The sequence below is a fragment of the Zingiber officinale genome, chromosome 10A, assembly GCF_018446385.1.
Source record: "Zingiber officinale cultivar Zhangliang chromosome 10A, Zo_v1.1, whole genome shotgun sequence".
NCBI classification, from domain to species: domain Eukaryota; kingdom Viridiplantae; phylum Streptophyta; class Magnoliopsida; order Zingiberales; family Zingiberaceae; genus Zingiber; species Zingiber officinale.
In genome coordinates this window covers 81,831,097-81,852,067 of record NC_056004.1, presented here as the reverse complement: position 1 = coordinate 81,852,067, position 20,971 = coordinate 81,831,097, and the positions used below count along the sequence as shown (strand labels likewise).

The 20,971-nt window shown below is 37.2% G+C and overlaps 1 protein-coding gene across 1 annotated transcript; it reads right to left on the bottom strand.

Annotated features, from left to right (window-relative positions):
• Positions 1 to 8,604: 8,604 nt before the first annotated feature.
• On the bottom strand, positions 8,605 to 16,198 carry LOC122026187 (subtilisin-like protease SBT5.3). Its single transcript, XM_042584834.1, has 11 exons — positions 15,978 to 16,198; positions 15,769 to 15,881; positions 15,592 to 15,689; positions 15,345 to 15,509; positions 14,584 to 14,692; positions 12,900 to 13,437; positions 12,696 to 12,793; positions 11,837 to 12,082; positions 9,799 to 9,913; positions 9,503 to 9,716; positions 8,605 to 9,408 (listed from the first exon to the last, which is right to left on the bottom strand). The coding sequence occupies exons 1-11, from the start codon at positions 16,065 to 16,067 to the stop codon at positions 8,861 to 8,863; spliced, it is 2,334 nt and encodes a 777-aa protein (XP_042440768.1). The 5' UTR covers positions 16,068 to 16,198; the 3' UTR covers positions 8,605 to 8,860.
• Positions 16,199 to 20,971: the final 4,773 nt, after the last annotated feature.

The window sequence follows — 20,971 nt, the reverse complement described above, 5'->3', positions numbered from 1 at the left end:
AACCACAAAGGAGACAATGGTCATCAGATGCAATGAATGATGAACATGATATATATATATATATATATATATATATATATATATATTGTATATAATCATCATCCATGCAACACTTCAAACCTCATAAATACCTCCAACATGTGTATAATCGTCATGATACCTCCACGTATCCCACCAAACATATGTACACACTACACATGTATAATCAACCAAAAATCTCCAATAATCCCACTAGACACATGTACACAAAATATAAGTACAATCAACATGTATCCTCCAGTAAAAACACAACAGACAGGTGTATATACCCCAAACATACAATCAACACAACTCCTCCAAAAGTACATGACAAATACGTATGTACACACCACATGTAAATGCACGGTCAACAAGATGACTCTTATAACACATACCCACATATGTACAGTTCACATCATATACTCAATCAGCATGGGAATACCAACAACCCGACAATCCCTACAAGACATACTCTACACGTGTAATCACAACAGAGTAGATATCAAGAGTGGAGACTGTATATGAATTAAATAGATCACCACAAGGGTCAAGCATAAATATCATGTAGGAAAAACAGCAACCGATCATGATATAAGATAAAGCAGCCTAATTCATCCAATAAAAACCATGCACTACGTACAAGAAAATCTACATAGAGGCCAAGGAAGAAATACCCGCCTTGATACGTAGATCGTGTCCAGAATAAATCCCCCATCGTGATGATCATCCCATATAAAAGGCCTGCATCAATCAATATATATATATTATTTAGCTAAATTCATAAGAATTAAAATAGCTAAATAAAATCTCTATCCCAATTGGATAACTCCACTCAAATTTGATCTCTGATTGATCCTCCAAATAATTCTGAATCCAACTCCTTCTAGATCCAAACAAAATATACAATCTATTAATCAATCCAAAACTCACTAATCAACACTTCTTAAATCCAACAATCAATCCAAGATTCAACCAAATCAATATATCACAGCCGATTTCCAATTCCTTAACCATGAATCAATCCCACACAATTCATCCATTTCAACTAATCAATCCATAATCAATTCAACCTGCAACACCCTAATCACACCCAAATAAATCTAACTAGATTTAACTCCATCCACAAATAAATCCCAAATCCATAACCGATCATAAACTCCAAAATCCCATTATTATCTACAACTAACCAAACCACCACATAATAACACATACTAAAACTAGTATCAATATATTCATTGACTGGATCAATGTTAACAATAAAAACTAACCTTAATAGCCTTCCTCATTCAATCCTCAACTGAAGAAGGATCGCCACAGCAAATCCAACCCCCCTTAAATCTGCCACCGAAATTCTAGGACATGAAATCAGCCCAACAAGATAACCAAGACAAGAATTCCTCCTGCTATCAATCAAAATCTACATACTTACCCTAAATCCAGATCTGAAATCACACAAAGAAAGATCCCTCCAACTAGCGTGATGTTGATCCAGGACAGGGAAGGGCAGCGACAGTGCTAGGGCATGACTTAGTGATAGGAGGAACTAGGGTAATGGACCTCGTTGATCCAAAGAGAATCCGATGATAAGGAGGCAGTTAGGGCTCAGGTGTTGGCGTGGATCAGTGCTGACGATTGACAGCATCAACACCGTGGATTGCAGTGCTCCGCAGCCGAGAGAGGAGAGGAGATGCCACCCCTACCGGTAGCGGCACTGATCGAGGTCTCCAAGCGAGAGGGAGAGTTATCCCTAGCCTCCCCTTTGTGTCGATCCTTCCTCCGACGACAGCGGCACGGCGTCGGGCGGTGTCTACCGAAATTGGGCAGAAACGACGCAAGAACAGCTAGGGCTCCCGACACCGACGATCAAACAGCGACAACCAACGGTTCGCAGTGGAATCGGAGAAAATCCGCAGAGGGCGATGGAGAGGCGAAGCTCTGTGGCGATCGACGATGGATCGAGACCGCAAGAGGGCGGCAGTGGAGATCGGAGAGGGCTGGAAGCTATCGAACAGTGTCGACGATCGACAACCAGGGGCTCATCAGCGTCGGAGGTCTTGGGTAGAGAGGTCGCTAAGAGAGAGGAGAAGGCGAGGGATTGAGAGAAGGAGATAGATCGAGGAAGAGGGGATCGGGCGAATTCGTAGAGGAGAAGAAGTCGGGAGAAAAGATGAGGAAAAAGAAATAAAACTTAGGTTTTAAATAAATTAAACCTAAGTTAAATCCTCAATCAATTCCTATTTAAGAGGCATCTCAAACAGGCTTCCTCTATATCCCGAAATTCATCCCCTTAAAATGAGTCATACGGATTCCGTTTAAATCCCCAAAAATTTCTAAAAATTCCTGAAAAATCCAATAAGATTTTTTGTCCAATAACATTTATTATTTATTTTGCGATATCTTACAAGTGCGCTCCAAGCTGGCGACAAGATAACTTTTGGCATTCCATGCGCTCGGACCAGCTCCGAGCGCCTATACCAGCTCCGAGCGCCGGATCAACTCTGGGCACCCGGACCAGCTCTGGGCGCCCGGACCAGCTCTGGGTGCCCGGGCCCAATTTTCCACCAGACTTGTTTTCCTTCAAGTTAGTCCGAGGCAATAAAAATTATACTACCTTGCAAAACAAAGTTAGCACAGTATAACAAGTAGAGTAGTAATTAGATTCTGTCTCCTGGAGACCATAATCTAGTCAAGATCTCAACTTAGATTTCCCAAATGGATCTAAGTTGGATTGACGCCTATTATTCCCTCAAACGGGGAGCGTGTCCTCACAAAGTCACTCTCTTCCAGTGACTTACCTTAACTTACCATCTTGCCAGACATCCGGTCAGCCCGTCGACCTATCTGGACTTTATACCAGCTATCCGATCGGTCCATTGACCTAGCTAGACTTCCCTGCAACACTGAGTTAGCACAATAGATAAAATAGTAAAGTAAGACAGTGTTAACAGATTTCAAGATTCGCTGGTCCGGCAGACCTTGCGCGGTCGACTAGAAATCAGTCGGTCACATATAACCTAGGGTTACCTCCCCTAGGGCTTCCTAGCTTCACTCAATAGGACTTCTATTGTTTGGCTTAACTTACCAGGATTTCCACCACCTAGCTTCACTCACTAGGGTCCAACTTCACTCACCAGGACTTCCACTACCTAGCTTCACTCACTAGGGTCCGGTTTCACTCACCAAGACATCCACCATCTAGCTTCACTCACTAGAGTTTGACTTCACTCACCAGGACTTCTACCATCTATCTTCACTCACTAGGGCCCAGCTTCACTCACCAGGACTTTCACTATCTAGCTTCACTGACTATGACCTAGCTTCACTCACTAGAACTTCCACTTTACCTCTAGTTAGGACTAATCACTCTGTAGACTTCTCACCTACCTATCCTTTGGTTAGGACTTACCTTTGCTAGTCATCTAGTCCTGACTATACTTCTCTCTTCTAAATATCAAGTCCAGTTTGGATCAACCCTTGGTCAAATTGACCAAACTTAGGTATATTGTAAACATCAAAACCCTAGAGGTCGATTGCACCAACAGTAAGTACCCCGTGATGATTTTGATGTGATCAACCAAGTCAAGTTAGGTTTTGTTGGTATTTAATCCCTGTGCCTAAGTGTGCAGGAACTTAGGAGAACAGAAAGTCGAGCAAAAGACGTAGCTAGCAGGAAGGACGGTACAAGAGAGAGTTGACAGACTCAGTGCACCTGAGGGATGAGGTGCTGCAGAAGAGTACGCGGGGGATGAGAAGGAGGCGCGCAACATTTCTAAGGGACGAGAAACCGAAGCAGAAGACTGCTCGAGTGCCGAAAGTTGGGTTTAGTTGAGCCATATTTCATATGGTCGAGATCATCCAAGCTAGCGGAACCAGAGCGGAAGACCTGAACCAATGTGAGCGGAGCCGGAGGGTAAAACCCGAATCCAAGAGAGTGGAGCCGGAGCAAGAACCCGGACCAAACAGTTAACACAAAGTTAACTTAGGTCTAGGCGCTCCTAACCAAATTTTATCCGGAACGCGACGTGGCGTGTTCCATTGCGACGGGGATAAAAGTTTATCCCCCCAAGGCTCTTGGAACCCTTCCAAGTGCTCCAAGTGCTCCAACCAGGCTATAAATATAGCCCTGATCCCATAAGATAAAATAGAACACTTGACTTTCTTGTTTAACTTTATAATTGTGTGCTTCAATATTGTAAGAGACTACTCCGTCTAGAGGAGAATCTTAGTGCACTTTTCAAAGTCTTAGATTAGTATTCCTCTGATTGCAAACCAAATAAATTCGTTGCCTTTTTTTCTTAATTAATTTCTTAATTCTTTTTATGCAAGTGTTAGTTTTAATTACGTTGTAAAGTCCGAGAAATGTATCTTTGTATTTGCAGGGCAATTCATCCCCCTCTTGTCGCCCATCAATAGACCAACAGTACTCTTATTTCCTAGATGACCCCTTATTGCATTTTTTTTTACTAGAAAGCTCGGATCATGGTTCTCATTAGGAAAAATTAAAATCCCATAAAATAAAAGAAGAAAGAAAAAAGATCATGTAGAGAAAAAAAAGGATTTCTCATGTGTTGCACATTAAAAAAAATAGAGAGAAAATATGAGATAAAAAAATAATTTTCGTGAGTGGAAACTTATAAAGTATCCTTTTGAGACTGAGTTAAATTACTAGAAAAATACTTATAAAGTTTCTCTTGATACCGATTACTCTTTTGACACCTTATATCGACGGTGCTTAACACTTTGGTGAGAATGAACCTTGTGTGTAGTAGGTAAGTTTTTATTGCTGGAAGCATTAGGAACACAGTTAGATGATGACTTGACTAGGATTGAAAGTTAAAAACTAGAAAAAAGTTAAGTCATTTTTTGCACTAAGCACAAAGAATTTTTAGTTAGGCCATATTAAGATGATTTGGCTGTCTTTGCTCATTAGTAAAACTACATGATAGGATTAGACTGATTTGTTAGGGATTATGATCCATTATTCACACATATAGGTCTAGATTACTAGTTTTACTTGAAGACAAGAAAAAGTTCAAGTATGGGGGTATTTGAAGAGTGCATTTCATACCTAATTTTTAGTATTATTTCGCATGTATTTTATTTTATTGTATGAGCATATTTTGCATACTTCCATACTTACATATCTTTTACATCATGTTCATTCTTTTAATTCGGAGAACTGCTCTTTGTGTCTTTTTATTGATAGGACACGAATTTGAAACTAAAACAGAGCCAAGAAGCCTTAGAACGTGTATTTCCAATATAGTACATGCCTGTGGATCATACGGGAAGAAAATGACAACCAAAAACCATCAAATTAAAATTTTAATCAAAATGGAGCAAAAATGGAGTCCACAGCCTCCAACATGCGCCCCCCCCCCCCCAGCATGGGCATGTCAACTTCCAACTCAATTAATGCGAAATAGAAAACCAAACTTTGAATATACATAACCTCTAGCTCGAGTTGAATCACAGGGCCCAGGACCTATCAAATTGAAGATAATTTCATGATCTACAAATTTTGTTCAGTGTGAAACCCATAAAAACCTAGTTTAATCACCCGAAAACATTATTTTGGTGGCCTCCTGACAATCTAACATATTTGGAAGGATTCAGAGGCTATAAAAGAACTCATGGCACTCTTGTTTAGGGTATTTGCTTCCGGCTCAATTAATGCAAAATAGAAAACTAAACTTTGAATAGACATAACCTCTAGCTCAAGTTGAGTCACAGGGCTCAGGACCTATCAAATTGAAGATAATTTCATGATCTACAAGTTTTGTTCAGTGTGAACCCCATAAAAACCTAGTTTAACCAACCGAAAACATTATTTTGGTGGCCTCCTGACAATCTAACAGATTTGGAAGGATTCAGAGGCTATAAAAGAACTCATGGGACTCTTGTTTAGGGTATTTGGGATTTAGGGCTCCGTCCCCTTCCCTGGAGGAGGATTTTCCCTATCAAGGGAAACCCTAGAGTCATCATTTCAACCACCGTCAAAGTGATCCATCCACATTTGGAGCTTGGCGGATTCATCCGAAGACACCGACATCAATTGGCTAAGCCTTCTCTTCTCTCTTCTTCTAGTTTTGAGTTGTAGATTGCTTATATTAATGTCTCTCGGTTGTAACTCCATCTCTATGGAATAGTTCTCTAAATTCTAGAATTAGGGAGTAGCTCGATGAATTATTGACATTCATTTATGTATTTGTTTATCTTTCTCTATTGCATGACATATTTATTCCATTATCCAGCTTTATTGTGCATACACGATTGTAACATTAACATATACCTTCGTATCTCACGAAACACAAGGAAGGACTGAAAAGTAAACTCAAATTTCTAACTCATAAATGATCGAGACATGAGGAGTTGGCCACACAAGTAATCCAAGACCTCACGAGGGCATAAGGCACCATTGGTTATCACATAATGTAATGAGTTTTTCCTAATTCAGTGTTGTAAAGTAGAAGATGACAACTAGGGTATAATGGGACAAAGTGACTGGAGCCTTCTTGAGAAAGCGATTGTACTAGCAATGCTGCCTTGAAAATAGGCGTCGCATTTGGGTAAGCATGTAGATATAATTCTAAAAGTTTATATCGATATCTCGGGATAGACCATCTGCATGCAAACAAATATAGAGATAGAAAAGTAAATAATACTTAGGTTGATAATGAGCATCATGGTGAAATCGAAATCCTAGGATAGTTCTCCCAATCCAGATTTCTTTCTCGACTTCTTGCTTGCGCTCGACTCCCTCTCCCTTGTTACAAATTCTCATAACTTTTGATTCTCTAGATAATCCATTTTACTAATTCAATCAATACTCAATTTTATAATACTTGTAGGATTGATAATTTTTATTACTTGATGATCACTATACTTGCTGTTCGAGCACATCATCATGGAGGAATTGCCGAGTCACTTCGACTACTGTAGATTGGCGAATACAATGGAGTTTCATATCTGGAGCATCACCGCACTAATTTGAGAATGTTGTCTTTTTGCATCGATGTTCAAAAGGGAGTGAAATGTTAATTGGGTCTTCCTTGCCACCCTTGTCGGCCCGGCAATAGGATGGTTCAATCAGTTAAAGCCCGGATATATTTTGTACATTCAAGGAGTTTAGCTCATTGTTCCTTTAACATTTCTCTAGTAACAAGAAGTATAACAAAATACCACTAAGCCTATTTCTCTATAGCAGCAGAGCAAGGAAACCTTACGAGAATATATCCAGCAATTCAATCAGGATGCTTTGAATATGTCCGCAGCTACCTCTAAGATTATCATCCAAGCTGTCTCCTAAGGATTGGTGGAAGGAGGGTTTTTTAGATCTCTAGTAAAAAAAGCCTCTGTATAAGGTGAGGAGCACTATAAGGACTATACATCCGGTAGAGAAGAAAGCTTCTTCTCCACCTCGTCCGAGGGTGCCCATGCCCTTGTCTGACTGCACAATTGTCCGGACACCTAGAGATAGGGATATCCAAATGCTCGAGAAGAGTCGGTTGTTAGGGAGACCCCAAGAGTACCCGTGTTGCCCGTCGTTCTAATTTACTATGTCCTCCATTAGGCGTATGGACATTCTATGCAACAATGTCATTGATTGACTGAGGAGATCCACAGGGTTATTCAACATTCCTCACAAGTTCTACCCTTCCATGAGCTAGCAAGCAAACTTCAAACAAATGTCCATATTGCCTGGGACTCGGAGGAAGAACAAGAGACACGGAAACGGATGGTATTACACGTAGTAGGGTAGAAGAGCAACTCGTGGGGGTTGAAGCTGTTCTCAGGCTCGACAAGATAACCTTCCCCACTTATGAGTTATTAACTGATCTCATGAGAGACCTTATAGGATATACCATTATGTACAGGAGTGAAATCTCTTACTCTAGCGGCTCTTCTGGACTGTCTCATACTAGAGAAAGTAAATTAGAAAATTAAAATTAATTATCACATGGGAAAATAATTTCCAATTTTTATTGAAATTCAATCCTTGCTCAATTCTATAAATCTGTCATGTGATAATCAACTCATGTCATATGATAACCAATTCACTTATACACAAGAGCCATCTTATAGATCTACAAGGGGAAGCAACTCCACATCCATCGAATGCTTTCCATCTCCGACCTTATGCTTTTGCGAGACCTTGGGTATTATGTTCCATAGTCTCAGGTCGAGCTAATTAATTCCAGATTGTATAGTCTCATAAAAAGTAAGCTGCAAAATTTTGCTGGCCCGTATTATTATTCTTTTAATAATAATATCCTTCTAATCAATTCGCCCGTATCAGTCAGAAAAGTTTTTTTTTTCCCATATGTTGTTGCTTCAAATTTGTTGAAACATTGATTTTTTAGGAAAAACGCATTCATTGTTAATTTTAACATTTCAAAGAGAGATTTAAAGGAATTATCCTCTATCTCAATATTCCCGTGTCCTCATGTCCCCTCGCCGATCGGACAAACTATATCACATCTCAAAGATACAATGCACACACATCACAAAGATATCATGACCATCCGATTGACGAATGGACATGGGAACACGGAAATCTTGAGACAGAGGATCTGATCTCGATTTAAAGCTACAAAAACATATTAAAAATGTACCATAGTGTTTCAACTAGTACATACACAGCCAATGATTAACTTCTTTCCACTCAACCAAAGGCATTGAACTTTTGGTATGAATTAAAGGAAAAGAAAATTGTTTTGGTATGAAATATCACCTTTACCTTTGCAGTATTTAAGATAAAATTTAACCACTACTTTTTTATATCAAAGGCTTGATCTATGGAACTACTACATCTCTTCTTTTTTGAGTATTGCATATTTCTCTAAGCCACTGCCTTCACCACAATAGGAGTTCTAACATAATGCCTCTCATCTGACCATGTTAAGCGACCAAACACATACGTTCCAGTTAACTTGTTACTTTTAGCCTTGAAAACAACTCTATAACTCTTCTCTTCATTTAGTTTCTCAAATTTAAGGCTTGTAGGCTTCACGACAACTGAAACGCCAAAAGGGGCTTCCACGCGGACACTATATGTGCCCGGTGATCCAACATTCTTCAATGTTCGGGTTACTGTCAAGCTGCCACCACCTGAGAGATTAGGCAAAGTAATTGAAGGATAGTTTAGGTCTTCAAGCTTACATGGTTTTGATGGGCACACATAAGGTTCAAGACTAAATGTAGCTATTTGAGTGGAGTTGTAGCCAAGGGCACACAAGAAGTTCAAGTAATCCTTCGGAGTTAAGTCGTAAACAAGGCCAGGGTCCATGGCACGATTTGGTTGGACATGGCCAGAGCCATAGCTGAAAGGGGTAGCCTTCAAAAAGGATGAATTGGTCATAGGCTCTTTAAAGTTATCTCGAATTCTAGCTGCACAATTTGAAAATAGAACAAACAATCATGAACCATTTTTAGTCTGTACGAGAAGAAAATTAACATGTCATGAAAAAATTAAGTGGTGAACCTGTTGTCATGATGGCTGATTTAATCGCCGAGGGGCTCCACTCAGGGTGGAGAGCCTTGAGTAGGCCAGCAATTCCAGAAATGTGGGGGCAAGACATAGATGTTCCAGACTCGGAGTTGAATGAAACACGACGATCATCAAAGCTTAGACCGGTTGGACTAGTGGCTTCAGTGTAGGCAGCAATGATACTAACCCCCGGTGCAGTGATATCAGGCTGAATACCGCGAACAATAATTGATAAGATCATTGGATTAACCAAGACTTTGAAAAGAAAAACAATAGAATTCCTAGATAACCTTGAGGATCTCGGGGTTTACTGTATTTGGTCCCCGAGAAGAAAAGGCAGCCATAATTGGTGCAGGTTTTGTGCCAATTAATGTCTTAGGGGTCGAAATATGACCAAACAATGCCCTACATACAAGATTAAAGAAAAATAAGTATAATAAAGAGAAGAATATTGAACAACATATATCGATCTCATACATTAATTTAATATTTAAATTTTTTCCACTACAACAATAAAAAAAGTGGTCATCTGAGAGTAGTATCCGTGATAGTTCTATGACAAAAATCTTATCTTCAACCGTCCCTTGCAACGGACTAGTCTCCATTGAAAAAAACAAATTATCTATGATGGATGGTTGCGACTTCTACTGAAAGTTACCAAATTTATGTAACATCTCTGCTAGTCTTCAACAAAATTTCATCCTCCAACCTAATATCATAAAAATTGATTTAGTTTTAGTTTTTATATTTTTAAAGAAGACATAATCTTTAACTACATGCGTTCTGGTATATTTTATTCTTCAAAAATTTCTCTAAACAAATCTACAAAATTCAATAATTTCATTCCTTGACCTTATTAAAATGGCTTTGATGCTTTTACTTCATTATTAAACTTGATTTCTTAAATTCAACGATTTTACAATAATTTTTGAATTAACAACATTAATGAACGCATAAAATATATAATATATGTACAAAATATATTTATTGTTTAAACTTAATTTTATCAGAAGTTATATTTTATATAACTTGATTTATTTTTTATTTTCTTAATTTCAAATTACTTATTGGCAGGGTTACACATAAGACTTCCACAACTTTTATTTTCCGGGTGGATTACTAATGTTATCATTGTTGGGGCATATATCTCAATTCTAGATTAATAGTGGTTAAATTATTGTCTTATGTATTTTGCTGATACATCTACAATGGCACCTTAAATCAATTAAGTTCTATGATATCAGCACGTAGGTAAGTGATTATTGAGGTTTTAGAAAGTGTATACTAGTGTGGTTGACCCACCACATAGGGATATGGTATATGGAAGCATATGCAATAACACACACGAAATTAAGAATAATTATCGAAATATCTAATTTATATGTTGGCATAACAAATATATTAATGATACAATGCGCCTATATCATTGGAACAAAAGATGATACAACTCACCCCAAACAGCTCAATATCGCCAATCCCACGACAAGATAATAAATCACGGGGGGCATTTTGCCCTAGCACAGCGACCCTTTGCATGGAGGAGGTCAGGCACCCAACGAGATATTTTGCACCGGGTGGGAATTGACCCGACCTATTGGAGCAAATACTCATGCAAGTACCAATTGCATCAATCCGTGAGCTTGACAATGCGCCTATATCATGAACTTTGACTTTATTGTAATTTGACAAATTACAATAAAGTCAATTCACCCACAACCATGATAAAAAGGGAAGCAATTAATTTTCTTAACTAGCCCATTTTGTTTTTGAAATGATATTCTACCTAAATAAATATATTATTGAAGCTAGTTTAGTTAGCCTAAACCAAATGAAGATATATATATATAGGAAGAAGTTACGCTACACCCAAGGGTGCGCACCTGAGGTGCACGCCTAAGAGGCCAATGCCCACGTGGGCGCCTGTGGGGCCCACACCACGTGGGTGCTACCCTCTCAGGTGTGCATCCCAGGTGCGCACCCCCAGGATACAGCGTATCACTTCCTTATATAGAGAGAGAAAGAGAGAGATTTGTTACCTAACACACTCATCCGTAAGCACCTAGTGTTAATTTTTTTTTTTAATTTTCACTTCATGTAGCCTAAATATTATACCCTAAATCATAAACCCTTAAACAAAATTTTTTAAAAAATAACACTAAGTGCTCACGGATGGGTGTGTAGGGTAGCAAATCTGTGTATATATATAAGGATTTATATAATTGGATTTAGAATTATATATATGTTCTTAGATGCTTTAACAAGTTGATCTTCTGTTTGCACTCTAATGATTAATTTAAAATAAGAAAAGTGCAAAGTTAAATTGCTTACTTGGTAGAATTGAGATTGGATAATAGAGCTACACCATCTGCATATGATATATGGGTTGCAGGAAGAACATGAGCATCTGCAATAATTTCATTTCCAGTAGATTCATCATTTGCTAATATCAATCCAATCCCACCAGCTCGGCGAACAACATCCCCCTTCTCTACTCTCGCATTTTGTCCTCGTAGACATACAACTATCTTGCCTTTCACCTTCTCTGGGTCTAGAGAGTTCTCAAGGCACAACTTGCTGCATGTTAAATGACACAGCTAACTTATTTTTTGTTTGCCATAATGAAGACAGCTGGATGAATAGAATCATAGGACCAGTTAACCAAATGAAGATGGTACGAGCATATATGTCTGATCTTCCAAGAATTTGTATAAAAGCGTTGACTATATTGAGATAAAAAAACTGATAACTTCAATCATGATAAATTATGCATTGAGATTGTAAAATGTATTCTGGGAAAATCAAATCATATACATATAAAGGGGATCTTTTAGAGCTAGGCTTATCAGTTTGAAACTACCATCTGTTATCTATTAGAATTAATGTTAATTTTATTTATCTAGTTGTGTTCTCTGAGGATTCTGTTGATTTTCTGAGCTTGACTAGGGTTAAAGTGTTAAAACGAGAATATCTCCGACTAGTTTAGAGTTTCAGAATATGTGGCAACTCGATCAAACTTAGCAAAAAGGATCTTGATTCTTGCATTAGTTAGTTGTGGAGAGCCATCCACTATTCGATTCCTAAAGTTCAAGCATGTAACTTGCTTTACAACATGAAATTTTACTTTTGCTCGTGATAAAATCAATCGACAACAAATGCAATAAGCAATGTATTTTAAAAACATCCTTACGATGAATCCTGTGCTGCATTTGTTGCTGTGGCTTTCTGCGAGCTAAGGATAGGGTAAAACTCATTGTTCGGAAGTCCCATTGGAGAAAGACTTTGACCCTGGTATAAAAAAAAAAAAAAAATCCAATCAAATCAAAAGATCAATATGGTCAAAAACTATAACGAATCAAGAACGAGATGCATCAATGATCAGAAACCAGAAAACCTTGATTTGATTATTGTTGCTGAGAGAAACATAGGCGGGGAACTCCCTGTCCATGGTGCTGGCCGCAACCGTGATGATCCATGGTGCGGTGTTCGAGACCGATCCTGGCGCAGGCCCCGAGTTTCCACCAGAGCACACGACGGTGATACCGTTTTTGACAGCGTGGAATGATCCAATCGCCACTCCGTCCTTGAAGTAATCCGTGGGCCCGCTGCCGAGGGAGACGGAGAGCACGTGGACTCCATCGTGTATGGCGGCGTCGAAGGCCGCGAGTATGTCAGCATCGAAGCATTCGCTGCCGTTTACTGGCGGCCAGCAGACCTTGTAAGCGGCGGAGCGCGCGCCGGGAGCTCCGCCTTTGGCTGTTCCGTTCCCGAAGCCAAAGAGGTTCGCGCCGGGCACGAATCGACCGGCTGCCGTGGAGAGAGTGTGCGTGCCGTGCCCATCTGTGTCGCGGACCGACTCGGCAGCGGGATTCGCGGCGGTGCCCGCCGCCGAGAGGTACCCTTTGTTGAAATACCTTAGACCGATCAGCTTCCTGCAAAAACCGCCGTCAGATTAATCGGTTGGCATTCCAAATTATTATATCAAGTCATTAACAAATTCACTGTTAAGCATAATAAAGACAAAATTTCTAAAAAAACTTTTTTTTTTTTAGCTGTAGAAAAATAGGTGACATTTTATTTTATCAATAAACAAAGTTAAAATTTATTAAAAGTCATATTTCATTCCCAAACCCCAAATCTAAAATTTATAAAACTATTTTGCTGACATTCTAACGCAAATTAGCCCAATGATAAAATTTCTATCACGTTACTTTCATGTCACAGATTTAAATCTCGAAAACCGTCTCTTATAAAGTAGGGTAAAATAAACTCTTTCTCAGACTTGACTTCTGTATTGACAGAAATTTCGTGCATAGGAATTAGACTGACCTTATTTTGCTGATACTCTAAAGATATTTGAACAACTATCAAGTTATGATACATGATATGATAACTAATTTTTAAATGCCCCTTGATAAAATACCAAAAAACTAATTCATCTAAAGCTTCAAATAAAAATTGAAAGAGCAGAGTAGCAATGTAATTTGGTACCCCTATCTTTGGTTAGTAGCAACAGTTCTCTGCCATGTTTGTTAATTGAAACAGTAAAAAAAAGATTAGGGAGAAGATTAAGTAGACCAAGTTGGTTAATATCTTATGGTATGGTGAACCAGTTCTTTATCCTCCAACCATTAGAAAATTGAATAATTGTGGAACTGCTGGGTGACTAATTGAGGGAGTATAATTCTCTACTTTGTATGATCAGCATAAGGCAGTACAAGGTTGGCAGGAAGCTACCTAAGTCTGTTTTAATCAGGAGACCAAAAACAAAACACCGGCCGAAATGCTTCGAGAGATGGTCTTGTCATGCAGATCATCTTTTCTTGTTAAAAAAAATGAAAAAGAATTGTAAAATCATTTGATTTTTTTTTCTTGTTTGAACAGGAATAATCAATCAGGAAACCACACACATGCAAACTGCTCCATTGCCAACTCACGGCAGAAGCATCTGCGGTTCTTTGCTGAGAAAAGCAGACATTAGACAAAGGAGCTCTGCTGTGTGTAAATGCCATGATAATGACACACGACGAGTTCATTGAATAGTTTGAAGGTAGGAGATGATAGGGAGACAGTACGACCTGTTGCAGTGGATGGCTTTATCAGTGCCATCCTGACAGATTCCTCTCCAGTGAGGAGGGATCGGCCCCATGCCTTGGTCGTTGAAGCTTTCTGACTCCGGCCACGCGCCTGCTCATCAATCATAAATAATCACATGTTGACAATGAAACACAGTAGCAATAATAAAGCTTGTGCATATTCAGTTCAGGGAAATTTTCATAATTTAACATCAAACTCCGAATTCAGTAGATCGAAATGAAGTTAATTATATATTTAAGAAGAGTGAATGATGAATTTAAAGACGCCAAAAGTAGCATTTACAAGCTTTTGAGAGGATTTGAAGTAGTAGGCATACAAGAAGAAGAGACAATAATAATAAATGCACATATTGATAATATTAAAATCTCAAAATATATTTCAAAAGATCTACAGTTTAGGCATTTAATAGAGAGAAGAATCAAGGTTGTTGATCGATAATAGATACAGAATATTTGAGAAATTAAAAGTAACATTATGTGAAAAAGGTGGCCGTTACATGCGAAAAAGTTCTATGAAAAGTGACAATGGGAGTTACTGACTCTATTCTATTCTATTCTATAGCATGATCATGGGAAAAAAAAAAAACAGTACGCAGGGATATGATAGTTTATTTTGCACAAATTTAATCAAAAACAATATTTTTCAGGTTTGATTATCATAGTTTGTTGAATTTATGGGATTTGTTAAAATGGGAAGGGATAGCAGTGAGATTGTAGAATTCGATGCAAATAATTTGCAGTACCCGTGTCGAGGTTTCCAATGATGATATCTTCCCCAAATTTGGCCTTCGCCCATATCGAGCTCGGAAGAACCCTGCCGTTCTTTTCCACGCCCATGAATTCCCACGACCGAGTCGTGTGCAACTTGTGCCCTCCGTTGGGAAACACAGATATGACAGCGGGATGCTCTGCGAGAAAGAAGAAATCATCAAAGCGATCGATGAGCAATGGGGGAGAGAAAAAAAAATGAAATCCTAGAGTTAGCCTCACTTGAGATCGCAGCTGCTTCTTCATCTTCGAGATTAGCAGCGAAGCCGTTGATGTAGTTGGCGTAGGAGTAAAAAATCGCATCCTGGGCATCCTCCTTGCTGCATGCGATCGAAAAGGACTTTCGTGAAAAAAAAAAACAATAAAGAGGATCGGTGTGTTCAAAGCCCGATCTCTTACCTCCCTAGGAACGAACCAAGGAACTCGTAGTGGGAGTCGACGACTCGATCGTGGGAGAGCCGCAAGGGGTCCTCTGGCCGATGGGAGTGCCCGCCCAAGTAGACGACATAGGACTGCATCGAAGAGGATGAGATGGATCAGAAATCGCAGGCGAGGTCGATCGGATCCCAAAATAAAGAAAGAGGGAACGGGATCGATCGAATGCGTACCTTTTTGGCGAAAGCCGGAGTTGCGAGCAGGGGAGAGAGGAGGAGAAAAGGGAGGAGGGAGAGAAGGAGACTGGCGCTGCGATTCGCCATTGCTCTGCGCTTGGGGGCTTCTCCAGCTGCTTGATCTGGGTTCCTGTAGGCGGAAAGAGGGAGGAGCCAGCAGCGGCCGCTGTCAGTCTGCAACGGAACAGTGCGGCAAGTAGTGGCCAGTGGGTGGGTGGGAGAGGAGCCTCTACTTCATTTAGGACGGAGCGCTGCTTGTTTTAGTAATCAAATTTAATTATTTTCAAAGTTATGCATGAAGGAATTCCACACTTATTATATACAATAACAATCCGTCACATTATTATTTTTTAATTAGTACTAACTATCTAATTTATGCTGACTACTAAACTTATTTAGTCTTCTACCAAATTTTTTATCAACTATTAGTATAAATTAAAAACTACTGCGATAGATAGTCTATTAACTTAATATTTTTAGATCAACTGTCCATTAAAAAAATTTATTCATTCATTTATCGAAATTAAAATTTAACCTTTGAATGTCTAAAAAATTAAAATAACGTTTGGTTAAATAATGAGAATTATTATAAATATGGATTTGATAGTAAAATATAATGAGAATGTGAATGAAAATAAAATTCACCTAATTATATAGGTTTGATTGATTCTTATACATTTAAAAATCATTCTCAAATTGTGATTCTCAAATCCATAATTTAAATATCATCTTTTACTATTATTCCATTCTCTCATTCTCAAATTCATCAAACTAAACACCTTCTAATAAACATTGTACTTCGAGGGGTGATAGCAATCTGTCTCATCTAATAATATGAGGTTGACTATATTAATTATTTGCTAATTAAATTTTTTAAATTTTGTTTTATTTTATTATTATTAATTAAGTTTATATAGAGAATTGATATTATTTATCCTCACAGTCGACCACCCTCGTAGGTACGTCGAGGTGTCTGGATGACTTTCTAGTGGCCTGATCAATTTGTGTAAGCTTGGATTTAGAATTTTAGGTTTAGTTTTTAGGATTTAAGGATTAACTTATAATATTAAAATTATAAAAAATTTTAAAATATACATAGCGATAGTGCTTATAGGGTGTGCACCATTACTATATATCTATATATATAATGAAAATTTATCTGCATGCTCGTTCGATGTACATTCTTGAACCATTCTTATAAGTCTGTACATTCAGAGTCCCCGCAAAAATGAATCGAGATGTCCAAGAATGACTCTGAGCTTCCGAACTTGTGAAAGTTATATATATATATATATATATATATATATATATATATATATATTATAATCCGGACAAGAATTCTCTGATCCCGAATCTCTAGATGATCCTCTACTCATTTATTGATTGGATGGGTTGAGTCTCACCTATTTAATAGGTGGAGTCTAATTCACCTATCTAATAAATAAATAGGACCTCTTCTGATCCAAAAAATTTTGGACCAGAATATGTGACCTCATATAATCCTTCTCTCTAACTCTTACTCATATTATTTTATCATATAAAAAATATTAATACTTTTTATTATTTAATTAAAAATTTTAATCAGTTAACTAATCTTTAAAGTCATGTTCATAACTCTGAATTTCTAAACTAATTTAGTTTGGCCAGCTATTTCCATTAAATTAAAATTTTGTTCATCTTTACCGAAACGACTTAAAAATAATTGTAAAAAGTTTTTAAAGTGACTAAATCACTTAACATTAGTATGTGATATTTTTGGTTCAAAACTACACCATAATTATTTCTTATTTCTTATTTAAATTTTAAATATCAAATATATATTCTAAGATGATTAAAATTCAACTATATTTTTAAAATTATTATAAATTTTAAAAAAATGACTAAATGACTCAACATGATTTAATATAAATATACTACTGATTGTAAGTAGATAATCAATCTATTGGTGGTTGAATCGACTAAATAGTTAACTCAAATTACTTAATTAAAAAAATGTAATATTTCTTTTCATGGATGAGTTGATTCAACAATCAACTAATGTCATAACTCCGTCGACTAATATCTCAATGAACAAATAAAAAATAGTCATTGATATGATAAAATTCAATTGCAAAAGTTAGATGGCCTAGGGTTTATAGTGATGTTTTCTTTTTTTAATAAGATACTTCCAAGCTTCAAGGTTGTTACATAATTCCAAATCTTCAACTTTTGACAAAAACTTCTTTAAATCTAATTCGCATAAACAGCTGTTAGTATAGTCGACGACTTAAATTTAATTGAATTTGTACACATCTTGAAATTTTATTTCGGTACAACTTTGGTGTTTGTAATTAAGAGAATATTGTCTCCTTGTTACATCATTCATTCATTTACTTGAACTATAACTTGAAGACAATCTTGGACTCACATATATAAATCTCTAAACCTATTTAATAACCTAGGGCAAAGTCAATTAACTAGATGAGATAGATTGGGTGTATGCTCAAAATATGAAGCTTATTGAAAGTCTTTTAATGGCCACTAATAAACTTTTAATTGTTTACTATTGCAATATTCAAAAATATTTTTTTAAAAAAAAATAGTATAGTAATTTTTGAAAGGATTATTAAATATTGTAAAATATGGAATTAAAATAAAATTTGTGCATTGTTTTGTGAAAAGTATGCCAAAGTCCCATTACTTCATAAGATTTGTCATTATCTTCTTGTGAAGGCCAAAGTATTATGTCATAAAGACTTGGGTGTTTACCCTATTCGTATAGGCATCCACAAGGTGGAGTGTTCAACTTAGAACTTCAACATGCTTTTAATGAGATAAAATACTATTTAGCTATGAAAATCTTAAATATATTAAAATGGTGAAAAAGATAATTAACTATCTACCTTATCTTAGCCGCTATAGATCATGTTCTATTATTTGTTCCATATCTATAATAGCGGAAAGGTCTTATTGTAAGTAACTGTCTTAGATGACAAGAAGAGCCACTTGAAGGAACAAAACTTAGCAATGTGCATCTAGTTGAAGGATTGATTAGACATTGAGGGCTGCCTACAAGAAAAATGTTGTTGTATTTAAACTTTACTATTTCTTTTAGAATTTTTGATGACTAGTTGATTTGAATCAAATCAACAAAATAGATTTGGGGCATGAGTTCAAGTCAAATTTGATTTGGATGGAACCCATTGTAAAGGTAAGATGAGTAAAGTGTGTGAGTTCAAATCAAGATTAATTTGAATTTGTTTGGCTAGTTTAGGGTTGAATCAAATTTCTGAATGGAGATTGACAGATTAAGTCCATATAGGTGGATTTAATCGGATTAAGTCCACATGGATTGGTTTAATTTTCATAAGATGAGCTTACATTTGATTAACACACACCTAACTAATTGTCATTAAAGAAATTATGCCCCAATTAAGTGATCTAATACTTGTAGCATAAAAAAGTTGTTAATGATGAATGGACTTTGTTGTGGATTGCATGCCATTGCATGATGGTTTTGGTATATAAGAAAGAAGCTTCCTTTGACAATTTGGAAATAGATGTCGATTTTGCATTTGATTCAATATAGATGAGTGATAATGGTCTTCTTGCATGTCACGTGGCACATCAAATTAATAAAGAGTGGAACTTATTAAACATAAAGACAAACGCTGTAGTATGGAGTCCCAAGTCGTATTTTTCCAAGGATCAACTAATGAGTGTGTATTCAATCAATAACCATGTAAAATAGAATTAACGCAAGGAAACCTCTTCAACAGTCCTAAGAAGATTGAAACGGATTTAATAATTGAACTTCTAACAAATGAGAAGAAACTAAAGACTAACTCAAACCGATCCAAAACTCTCTTCACAACCTCCCTCTAAGTATTCTTAACCTCACAGCATCAAATAAGAAAATGAAAAGGCAACAACACTTAGTCTCAATTTGATCAACAGCATTCACTTTAATTGCTACTGAATTCCAGGATCAGAAATCATATTAAGAGGTTAAACATTTAATCTTAGCAAATCAATCCTCATCTCTAGTTCTAATTCAAATTGCTTCACCTAGAATTACTTCCTTGACCTAACTTCACCGAAACTACTCCTCATCAGTTCAATAAACTGATTGCAACTGATCTTGCCAAATGAAATTCAGAATTCAAATTAATAATTGATTTTGCTGTCAAAGATTAAGAAATGAACTTGTGATAATTAATTAGTTTGCAATGAGAACATAGCTAGCTAATGGAGCTCCTGAATTATTAATGAAACTAGGCAAACTAAAAATTTTAATGCAGAATTGGAAGCAAACATGTTAGTCTCAGTTATTCTATGAAATAATATTCAAATCTGAATGTGGTTTGGTGAGAAGAACTGTAAGTAAATTGAGATTTCGGACAAACTCAGATCTAAGTGAAAGAAACCATTCTTAAATTCAAATCTAAGATCTAATCCTGGAGATTGATACTTCAACCGAAACTCTAACAGAGAACTAAAAATAGAGTTTAATTCTAAACTAACTTAGAACTGCAACATTTAGAAATGGGTTGTGTTCAATGAAACAAACAGAAACAATAAAATTCTACAACTGAATCTAAGATCTAGGAAAAGAAAACACTGTAAAACATTCTCAACTCCAGATCAAAGACCAAAATTCCTTCTCATCGCTGATTTGCGAAGAAGCCGCAGAGAACGCCCTTGTGGCTCGCAACAGCTTCCTCTGAAATCTTCAGCTAGTGGCTAAAAACCTCCAAGCCGCAGAGAACGCCCTTGTGGCTGGAGATCCTTTCGCGTGAAGAACAGAGTATGGAAGTGGTGCTCGGAGCTAGAATCGACTGATCAATCCGATTTAAAGAACTCCGAATGAAAATGAAAGAATAACGATTGAAGGAACTACTGGAGAACTCTAATAAAGCTCCTTGAACGCCAAAAAACCTCAGATCTTGGGAACGCCCTTGGATCCGAGGGTGATGCGGAACGCGAATGATTGCAATCTAGAGAACGCCCTT

What these genes read in the sequence shown, in the direction of transcription:
- LOC122026187 (XM_042584834.1), bottom strand. Translation starts at nt 16,067, where the DNA reads ATGGCGAATCGCAGCGCCAGTCTCCTTCTCTCCCTCCTCCCTTTTCTC. An exon ending in CTCCGGCTTTCGCCAAAAAG is followed by an intron (nt 15,882 to 15,977) that starts GTACGCATTCGA and finishes TCTTCGATGCAG; the next exon opens with TCCTATGTCGTCTACTTGGG. An exon ending in GCAACAATAATCAAATCAAG is followed by an intron (nt 12,794 to 12,899) that starts GTTTTCTGGTTT and finishes TTTTTATACCAG; the next exon opens with GGTCAAAGTCTTTCTCCAAT.